Here is an 11385-nt window from a genome sequence, read left to right on the forward strand (position 1 = left end):
ACAACTCTCTGGCTTCCATGGCTGTAAGGTACACTGCTTGTAATCTGCTGAACTTAAAGAGAAACTATTATCTGCCTAACAACATATACGAACTGTGCCGTAATGTCGGTGTTTTGCAACCCCCCGCGCTATATTCATCGTGCGTCAAAGCGCAGATTTTCTCCTTCTTCAGTGGATAACATATGTGTGCCGGCATACCAGCGTTCAGTATTTCGAATGGTGAGTGCGGGCACAGACTTAAATAACTTGTCAGCGCTGCCTCGCATAGAGCTGTCTTCACTAGCCTCTACACTAACAGACTTTTCATTGGATAACAGCGGTGTGTCGTCATCTCAGCGCAATGTTCAACGAGCACTGTGTGCTGACAAATTGCCGCGACCTCAACGTACTGAGAAGTCGTCGCAAATTTCTACTATCCCGCGCGTGGTGAAATCTGCGCTTTTTAACGCGCGTTCTGTGAACAATAAATCCCTCATCTTATCTGACATTATCATTGAAAAAGGACTTGACTTAGTGTGCCTTACAGAAACTTGGCACAACCAGTCAGATGGTCTGCTGTTTAATGAACTTACACCTACTGGCTATGGGTTATTTGATTCCCCTTGCTCCTCTGGTAGGGGAGGGGGTATTATTGTTTTATTTAAACAAGATATAACATTTAGGCCAGTAGTTATCCCCCAGTTTAAATCTTTTGAGTGTCTGGCTTTGAGTATCTCTGCACCCAGTTCGATTGTAATTGCTACTGTTTATAGACCACCTAAGCCTAATGCTGCCTTCTTATCTGAATTTGCTGACTTGTTGTCAATGTTGTGCCTTAAGTTTGAGAAAACTCTTATCCTAGGGGATTTCAATATTCATGTGGACAAAAAAGACTCTGCTATGACAAAGGACTTCCTGTCTTTACTAGAGTGTTTTGACCTTAAACAGCTGGTGGACTTCTCTACTCACAACAAGGGCCACGCCCTAGATCTAGTTATTTCTAGTTGATCATTTTTGTCCCAGCCTTACACCGTAGACCTAGGTCTGTCTGACCATTTTGCTGTCCTTTTTAATATGGAATTGGAAAATCCCAATATCTCTACATCCCGTACTATACAGTATCGGAATTGGAAATCAATTGATCTCCAGGATTTTTCTGCTTTTATTGAGTCCTCTTTAATGTATTTCTCTTTTACTGACCCTTTGGAGGACAAAGTCTCGCTGTTAAACTCAGTTCTTTTGTCTGGTTTAGATTCATTTGCACCTATGAAGTCTCGCTCTGTTTCATATGTTCGCTCAGCCCCTTGGTATAATAATGAGTTGCGTACCAAGAAGGCTATGTGTCGTAAGATGGAGCGAAGGTGGTGTCTCTCTGGTATGAATGTTCATCTTCATGCTTGGAAGGACAACTTAAATGAATATAAGTCTGAGATTGCTTCTGCTAGGTCCCAGTACTTTTCTCAGATTATTGTTAATAACCAGAGCAAACCCAGACAATTGTTTCATGTTATTAACAAACTTTTAAAAGGTGATAATTCCTCCCATACACCCATTGCAGCTGACCTTTGTGATAGGTTTCTTGATTTCTTCAGTTCTAAGATTGAGAAGGCTCGTAGTAGTTTGAGCCACACTGCTGTGATCGATGACTCAGCTTTCTGTACCCTTCACTTTTCTGGTTCTCCTCTCTCAAATTTCTCTATACTTGATTTAACCTCTCTGGGCAAGGTAGTGTCAAAAATGAAGGTTACCACCTCCATAACTGACCCACTTCCTACCTGCTTGTTCAAAGCATGCTTTCCTTGTCTAAGCGATGTGGTGCTGAGCATTGTTAATGACTCTCTTTCCTCAGCGGTTGTACCAGCAGCTTTTAAAATAGCTGCTGTTACTCCCGTACCTAAAAAGCCGAACGTTGATCTTGACAACTTACACAATTATCGTCCGATTTCTAATCTCCCTTTTTTAGCAAAAATTTTGGAACGAACAGTTGCATCTCAGTTGTATGCTCATCTAACAACGAATCATTTATTTGAGCCCCTCCAGTCTGGTTTTCGTAAATTTCACAGTACAGAAACAGCCTTAGTGAAGGTTACTAATGACTTGTTACTTGCTGCGGATTCTGGCTGCCTGTCAATTTTAATCCTTCTCGATCTCAGTGCTGCCTTTGACACTGTTGATCATTCTGTTTTACTCTCTCGTATGGAATCTGTGTTTGGCATCACTGATACTGCTCTTGACTGGTTTAAGTCCTATCTCACCGACCGTAGGCAATTTGTCTCCATGGGTGGGCACAAGTCTCACATTGGCTCAATCAAATTTGGGGTGCCCCAGGGATCTATTTTGAGTCCTATACTCTTTAGTATGTATATTTTTCCCCTTGGTCATCTTTTGCAATCGCTGGGTCTTAAGTATCATTTTTATGCAGATGACACTCAAATTTACATTCACTCAAAACCTGAAGATCACACTGCAGTGGCGTTTCTCGAACATTGCATATCGGAGATTAAAATTTGGATGTCAAAGAATTTTCTCTGCCTTTACAGCGATAAGACAGAGGTCATGCTGCTTGGCTCTATTCACCAAATACGCAAAGCTGGTTCTCCTTCACTCAATGTTGACGGCACCGTTCTCGAGTTTCAAACAAAAATAAAAAACCTGGGGGTGATATTTGATTCTCATCTCACATTTGATCCACATGTACAGAATACCGTTAAAACATAATTTTTTCACCTCCGAAACATCGCAAGGCTTCGTCCTATGCTTTCTTTTAATGTGGCAAAAAAACTGATCAATACCTTTGTTTTTTCGCGCATTGATTATTGCAACGCCCTACTCGCGGGAGTATCGAAAAATACCCTCAACAAACTCCAATATGTTCAAAACTCAGCTGCTAGAATCCTAACAAGGACAAGAACCCGAGAGCATATCACCCCTATCTTGGAGTCCCTACATTGGCTTCCCGTCAGGTTTCGTGTAGATTTTAAAATTCTCATGTTGACTTATAAGGCCTTACACGATTTAGCCCCACATTATCTATCTGAGCTTTTAACAGTTTATACTCCCAGGCGTGAGCTCCGTTCTTCAGAGTTAGGCCTCCTGACCATTCCCACGACTCTTATGCGCACGATGGGTGACAGGGCTTTCTCTTCCTATGCTCCAAAACTTTGGAACTCTCTCCCCTGTGATATTAGACATGCAAACTCTCTTAGTGTTTTTAAAGTTTCTCTTAAAACTTATTTTTTTAGACTTGCTTATATGTAATTTGTATTTTTACTATTTCGTATCTATTTATCTATCTATTTACTATTTTACTACTTATCTTTCTTCTTTATTGTGTATTGACTGTTTATTTCTTTGTACTATGTGTAAAGCGCTTTGAGAATACTATTTTAAAGGCGCTATATAAAATAAAGTTTATTATTATTATTATTATTTGGTTGTTCTAAAGGTGTGTTAAAAAAAAAAAAACACAGTTAAAGGTCCTTGGGGACCTTTTTTTAGAAATTGGCAAATAAAATCAAACCTGGCATAAATCTGAACATTTTACATTTAAATAAAGGTCGCTGGTCCTAGACCATAAACTCAAAGTGGAACACACATGTGTGACTGAAACAGAGGACATTTTTGTAGAAATTGGCAAATAAAATCATCAAAACTGGCATAAATCTGAAAAATGTCCATACATAAATGAAGTACTAATACTAGAGCACAAAGGCAACATGAAACAAGCATGTTTACAAAATATATATCATAAAATATATATCATAAGTTGAAGCATCAAGAAAAATGAAGTGAAAATGAGTCCCTATTGACCTCTATTAGATATATGTAGATATTATTGCACATTCTTTCTTTAACTATAGTTTTTCCACAAACCTGTAGATGGCAGTATTCTATCCCTAACACATAGAGCAATGTCCAAATACTATTCAGATTTAATTAAGTTCATCATTAAAGTGATGTTTTCATTAAAAAGCCAATTTGTGGTGTGGTTAAATAATTGTGCAGTAAATAGGTAAAAAAAAAAAAAAAACTTCAAAATTTCCACAAACAGCATAAATGCATAGTTGAGAAGTAAATAAAAAAAATGATATATAGTTTATCATATAAAAAATGTATATTTCCTTATGCAATCGCTCTGTAAATGTTTGGGATCTATCTGACCCCAAAGGACTAAAACGTTAGTCCAATTAAGGGTTAATGCTATCAGATGCTATCAGAAATGTGATAGGTCGCGATTATGAGCTCATTGCACTCAAGTTTCGAAATGGGAGGGCATTTATGTGCAATTTATACCGTGGAAACTGTGCATGTGCATGTTAAGGCAGCATAATTTGGTTGAACCAAGCCGGTACTCTCATGCGTACTGCAGGTCTGAGCCTCAAAGTGCCACGAAGGAAACGAGTTATATGTGGTTGTCTCCCCAGAGAGACTCCACTGAAAGAAGAATGGTAAGCAGCTAAGGCTGCCACATACACCTTTAGTGTGGAGGGGGATAACCCTGAAGAGAATCTTTCCTGCAGGAAGTCCAGATCTGCGCTGACTGGGCAGTTAACAGGATCCCACTGGTGATTCTCACACCAAGAAGTGAATAATTTCCACTACAAGGCATACAGTCTCCTCATGGAGGGAGCTCTGGACTGGAGTATGGTCTCAACAGCCTCAGTTGAGAGACCGGAATCTATGAGTTGTGTCCCCTCAGAGGCCATGCCCACAGCATCCATGACTCCAGGTGGGGGTGCAGAATCAGACCACCTGCCTGATAACCGACGGGCCCCGTCCCGGTGTACTCTCTCCAGAACTCCTGGGAGCAGCGCAAACGGGGGATATGCGTACAGTGGTAGCCTTGGCCACGGCTGTACCATAGCATCCAGCTCAAGAGATGCTGGGCTTGTCATTGAGAACCACAGTGGACAGTGAGTCGTCTCTCGAGACGCAAACAGATCCACTTGGGCTTTGCCGTAGTACTCCCATAAGAGCTTCACCACGTCGGGATGAAGTCTCCATTCCCTGGGCCTCGGCCCCTGCCTCAACAGGATGTCTGCTCTCTCTGCTTTTGTTATTTTTAGCACACCAAAAATATTCTCATCACTTTATAATATTAATATTGAACCACTGTACTCACATGAACTGATTTAAAAATGTTTTAGTACATTAATGGATCTTGAGAGAGGAAATGTCATTGCTCCCTATGAAGGCCTAACAGAGCCATTGGATTTCAACTAAAATATCTTAATTTGTGTTCCGAAGATTAACAAAGGTCTTACGGGTGTGAAACGACATGAGGGTAAGTAATAAATGACAGAATTTTCATTTTTGGGTGAACTAACCCTTTAAAGGAACACTCCACTTTTTTGAAAATAGGCTCATTTTCCAACTCCCCTAGAGTTAAACAGTTGAGTTTTACCGTCTTCGAATCCATTCAGCAGATCTCCGGGTCTGGCGGTACCACTTTTAGCATAGCTTAGCATAGTTCATTGAATCTGATGAGACCGCTAGCATCTTGGTCAAAAATTACCATATTTTTCCTATTTAAAACTTGACTCTTCTGTAGTTACATTGTGTACTAAGACCGACAGAAAATGAAAAGTTGCGATTTTCTAGGCCGATATGCCTAGGAACTATAATCTCATTCCGGCGTAATAATCAAGGAACTTTTCTGCCATACCAGCAGGTGCAATGATATAACTCGCGCTTTCGCCGCGTGACACACGGTTTTGCCTGTTTTCACACGCACTCACGCCACACATCAAATTACGCAAAAAAAAATCAGATCTTGGGCCAAGACTCGTTCATTCCTTTTCAAACTTGTCGACGGTAGATGGCGCTGATGGCGTCTATGGCTGGCTGCACCCCGATGTTAGCGACAGAAAAAGAGATACCGCGGTGCGAAAGACAATGAGAGAAACTACCACCTCGAGAAGTTGAGAATCTGAGCTGAGACTAGGTATGTAACAAGGAAATGTCATCCAATTGACTATTCACTCTCTTAAACTTTAAATCTTGAAAAAAAAATTTATTTGTTTGTGTTTGTACGCGTGCCTGTGAACATGATTTAGTGTGGTGAATGTAAACTCAGCTGTCATAACAAGCAGCAGAAGAGCACCTTTTTAACTTGGTGGTATACTGCATGCTCAAAACATCCGCTCATAGCATTGTTTATTTACTCACATGGCATTTATCTTTTTATTAACAGGCCAAAGAAAAGGACTCACTGTGGATGAAGACTTTTTCTGTAGGACCAAACAGTACTTCAAACAGGTAAGAGGTATTCCACAGAATTTAAAGGTGCCCTAGAATCAAAAATTGAATTTACCTTGGCATAGTTGAATAACAAGAGTTCAGTACATGGTCAAAGTTTTAACTAATTGTTATATACACTTGCACTAGAATATTGTATATGACAATTATTTCAAACTTTGACCTGTGGAGGGCAGTAATACACTTAACAGCGTCTACACTGCTGGAATTCAAATAGAGAAGAAGAAGAGAGCTAGTTCAAGATGAGCATTTATGGTTAAAACATACACATTTTTTTTTTTTTTATAAAATAAGTGATGGTTTCTCTAGATAAGACCCTTATTTCTCATCTGGGATCGCTGTAAACTGTCATTTTGACCTTCAACTGTTTGGACTCCATTGAAGTCCACTATATGAAGAAATATTCTGGAATGTTTTCATCAAAAACCTTCATTTCTTTTCGACTGAAGAAAGAAAGACATGAACATCTTGGATGACATGGGGGTGAGTAAATTAAATAAAATTATCTCACTCCAAGGTTTTTTGAAAAGTTGGCAGGTATGCAAATACCTGCCACTTCTCCAAAGATGGATTTTGTTGATAATGATTTCATTTTTGGTAATAACAGTCCGATACTGTGCTATTATTCTAATTGAATTTAATTTGAATGTTAGAATTTGACCTAAAAGGTGATGCATACATCTAATGAGTTTTAAAAAATGCCATTATGTAGGTAAAAATGCCCCTGGAAATCGGTTTAAGGTGGCAAATATTGCTTTTGAAACGACTCTAAAAACAGAGATAAAATGTTTTGTCAGTATTGCATAGCCCTAATGTATAGTATTAATTTTTATTTCTTCAGGTCTTAAAAAGCCTTAAATTTGACTTTAAAAAATGTGCAGCAACCCTGTCTATCACAAAAACAGGACACAATAAAGAAAACTGAAGTGTTCACATGTTTTCATGAACAACCAATCAGAAATGACAATAAATTAACACTCCTACACAATAATGGAATTTCTTTCATTTTAAGCACAAAAATCCTCTGTAGTAAGGTTCATACCTGTTTCTCTGTCCTCTGTGCTGCAGCTGATACAGTGTCATGGTTTTTATGTTCATCCATCATACACAGCAAACATATACACTTCTGATCAGTACGGCAGAAAACCTCAAGGATATTGTCGTGTTTCTGTCGGCAGATCATCTCCTGCAGTCGTCCAGTTGCTTCAGTCACTTTATGTGGCTTATGTGAGTGAAATTCCTCATGATGGTCAAAATGAGTTTGACAGTAAGAGTTCAGACACACCAGACATGATTTGACTGCTTTGTCTTTTCTTCCAGTACAGACGTCACACTGCACATCTCCAGCTCCAGGGTAACAGTCAGCAGGAAGTTTAATCTTCTTCAGTTTCTCCACCATTTCATCCAGAATGGTGTTTTTAGCTAAAGCAGGTCTTGGACTGAAGGTCTGTCTGCACTGAGGACAGCTGTAGACTCTCATCTGATCCTCCTCATCCCAGCAGCCTGTAATACAGATCTTACAGTAACTGTGTCCACAGGGAATGGTCACTGGATCCTTCAGGAGATCCAGACAGACTGGACACATGAACTCATCCTGAGAAAATCTGGCTTCTGCCATTTTACTGCACAAAAACAGAAAGAGACAATAACAGCTCAATTATATTTAGTTTCAGTTTCACTGAGAAGTTTCCTGCTTCTGTCTGAATGCAAAACAGGTTTGTATACAAGTCTGACAGTTGATATTATGAAATGAGATATTAGATACAGCCACTCTCACCCTATTATAAAATGGGGTTTGATCTTCTCTTGACACATCAAGCAGAAAAGCTTATACTAAAATCTAGACAAATCTCTTAGGAATACGGGGAGAGGGCTGGAAAATGTTTAGCACATCAGTTGCTTCAGATGGTGGCCAATCATTACATTTTGAAGGTTAGTGATGAGCAAGGTCTACACAGATCATATAGAAAGTTTGGATATCTCCAGGGTAGACCCAGAACTGGCTGCCTAACTAGAGAATATTTCGTTAGAAGAGATCACAGAAGCAATTATAAGTATGAAATGTGGCAAGTCACCAGGGCCAGATGGCTTTCCATCAAAGTTCTTTAAAAATAATAATAATAATTGAGATATTCTTGTCTCCTTGCTCCTCACTGTATTTAAAGAATCACTTTCCTCAAATTTTCTTGCGTGAAGTGACCATCTCTCTTATTTTGAAGAAAAATAAGAGTCCCTCTCAGTGCAGCTCATATAAACCGGTCTCTCTCCTAAACACAGATGTTAAAGGGATACTCCACCATTTTTTCATATTAAACTATGTTATTCCCTTAACTAAGACGAGTTGATACATACCTCTCTCGTCTCAGTGCGTGCACTAAAACTAGTAATATCTTCACTCGTGAAAAATCCTCTCACCGGCCCCCACTCTCTCTCCTCCTCCCTCTCATTTCCGTCAATAGAACCAACGTGACTTTTACAGGAGAGGGAGCGGGGCCGGTGAGAGGACTTTTCACGAGTGAAGATATTACTGCGCCACTACTTGAGTAACTGTATTTAAATAGGGAAAACGTGGAGGTGTTTGGTAGCTTCTCTGCTTGGCCCCTATTGAATGAACTGGGCTAAGCTAAGTGCTAACAAAGTTTCGCCGCAAGACAGAGCGATTTAGTGCACGCACTGAGACGAGAGAGGTATGTATCAACTCGTCTTAGTTAAGGGAATAACATAGTTTAATATGAAAAAACGGTGGAGTACCCCTTTAAGATTTTGGCAAAACGAGGTGCTCATGCCCTCCTTAATTTCATCAGACCAGCTAGACTCCATGAAGAACTGGTACTCTTTTTAAGATGTTAGATATCTTTTAAATATTCTTTCTAGTCCCTCCCCACCAACACACCAGAGATTTTAATATCGCTCGCTACTGAAAAGGCCTTTGATTGGATAAAGTGGGACTAACTTTTTTTACACTCAAGGAAAATTTGGGTTTGACCATAATTTTATATAAAAATTCAAAGTGTAAAGTGTAAAGGCTCGATTTGGTTAAATATCTGGCTACAAAATAAATCTTCAAAAAAGTGAGCCAATCGATACAGCTGCCACACATAATTAGATTCCTTTTAAAGTTAATACAGAAAAGATACTATATTTGGGATTCTGGGCTACAAAATCATAAGGACCTCTACAAAGCTGTGGTCAGAAATTAGATATTAAACGTTGGGATCTGCTGCCCCTTTCTTTGAGGGGATGAATCAATAATATTAAGATTATATTAAAGTCCCTGTAAAGTCATTTTAAGGTATGTGTTCTGAGTTTTTCACACTGCAGAAAAATGTGTTATTAACCACCCAGCCAAATTTGAATGATTAAAAAAAAATAATAATAATAATACTATGGAAGTCAATGGCTACCGTTAACTGTTTGAAATATCTTATTCTGTGTTCAGCAGAAGAAAGAAATTCATACAGGTTTGGGTCAACTTGAGGGTGAGTAAATGATGACAGAATTTGCATATTTGGGTGAACTATCCCTTAAAACTCAAAAACTCTTTTACATTTGAAACAATAAAATATTGTTTAAGTTGATTTGCACATATGGAACACATTTTACTTTCTAAGTATTGCAATAAAAATGTCAATGTCAATCAAATGTCTTATAATCACTTCATGATATAGCTGTTTAAAAGAACTTTTGTTATTTTACTTAAAGCAGACAAAAACACTTATAAATAATGAAAAACAAAGTTTTTTAAAAGTTTCTGTCATTTAATGAGATGATACAACACATTATAATGTTGTTTATAAGGCATTACGCAGAGGGAAGTGTGAAAATGCCATCAAAACGTTTCTCTAGGCAGTCAGTTCCCTTCAGAGAAGCATTCATAAAATTCATAATATTTCCCTCAGCACTCGGGTGTAAACCTCTCACGACTTTCGGCCATGCTTTTAGACAAAACGAAGCCTATGCTGCATGTTAATCCAATGAAGAAATAAAATAGTAAGTTTAGATTATGTTATCTTACTTGTGTGTAGAAAAGTTTTATCTAACAGTTACTCCTTCTGACTGCAGTAACGCTGATCTTCGTGCCCTCAATAACTTACTCACGGCGTGCGCAAAAATGTTCGTATGAGATTATTATTATTAATATTACCTCCATCTGTAACTATCATCTATTCTGTTTTCTTTTAGAGTCGAAGTCTTTCAAATGCGGAAAAAACATTGCTTTCTATGGGTGGTGATGACGTCAGCGATATCCAAGGGACAGTCTTCAAATTACATGATATGTTTTATCATGATACATTTGCATGGCGCATGATGTTTCAGGATTCAAAACTGAATATCTGTATTTCACACGACACAGAAACATTACAAAAGAAGTTAAGACAAAAATAAAAAAGACAAACACACATTTGTCCTTGTCCATCATTGCTGAGTCAAAGAAAAATCACTGAAAAACTGATCATGAACTGCTGTTTTGAGTTAATAGATAGATAGATAGATAGATAGATAGATAGATAGATAGAACCCTTTAAACTTCTCATATATATATATATAATTTGCACCAAACAATATTTACATAATTAAATATCTCAAACATAACAGCACATCCTGCCCTCTTTGTTTGATCATGCTATTTCATGGGGCTTTCTGAAAACAATTAAAATAGCAAAATAATGTTATTATTGTTCTAAATATGTGATGTGATCTGCGAAAACACATCACATGGTGAAATTTTACCCATCACAGGTTTCAATACCATATGAAAGCTGGATTCGAGATCTTTTCCAAATCTGTTTTTACATCTTTCATAGCATCGGTAACAAATGTTACAGTTATCTTTGAGAAAAACAGGTTTAAATAACTGTCACCGCTTTTTCGCATAGACGTGAAAATGCACTATCCATACATAAATGGTTGTAATTCAAGAATGCTTTGGAATAGACCTGCGGTTGGTCTTGTTTTAAGGAAGACACTTGTCAGATTATTGTCGAGGTGAAATAAATTATGAAAGTAAAAAAAAAAAAAAAAAGTTATAGAAGTTTAATTGTTTATATTTTATAATATCACAAAGCTTGTTTTACTCTTAAACTGCAAGAAAATAAAAGCCAAAAATGTCAACATTCCTCATTGTAAGTTGAAATATTTAAAAAAAAA

The 11385-nt window shown here is 38.0% G+C and overlaps 1 protein-coding gene across 4 annotated transcripts in view; it reads right to left on the minus strand.

Annotated features, from left to right (window-relative positions):
• Positions 1–10479, minus strand: part of LOC137024845 (E3 ubiquitin/ISG15 ligase TRIM25-like) — a 47923-nt gene extending 37444 nt beyond the window's left edge. For 2 of the 4 annotated variants that reach the window (XM_067392781.1, XM_067392778.1), the window contains exons 1-3: positions 10253–10433; positions 7280–7859; positions 6192–6269 (exon numbers count right to left, since the gene is read on the minus strand). In XM_067392781.1, the coding sequence (XP_067248882.1) occupies positions 6192–6269; positions 7280–7855 (654 nt within the window). In that variant the 5' untranslated portion in view covers positions 7856–7859; positions 10253–10433. Of the gene's footprint in view, positions 1–6191; positions 6270–7279; positions 7860–10252 lie in introns of all 4 variants that reach the window. The other 2 variants (XM_067392779.1, XM_067392780.1) reach the window with 2 other exon arrangements.
• Between the last annotated feature and the right edge of the window lie 906 nt (positions 10480–11385).

The sequence above is a fragment of the Chanodichthys erythropterus genome, chromosome 8 (assembly GCF_024489055.1).
Source record: "Chanodichthys erythropterus isolate Z2021 chromosome 8, ASM2448905v1, whole genome shotgun sequence".
Lineage (NCBI taxonomy): Eukaryota > Metazoa > Chordata > Actinopteri > Cypriniformes > Xenocyprididae > Chanodichthys > Chanodichthys erythropterus.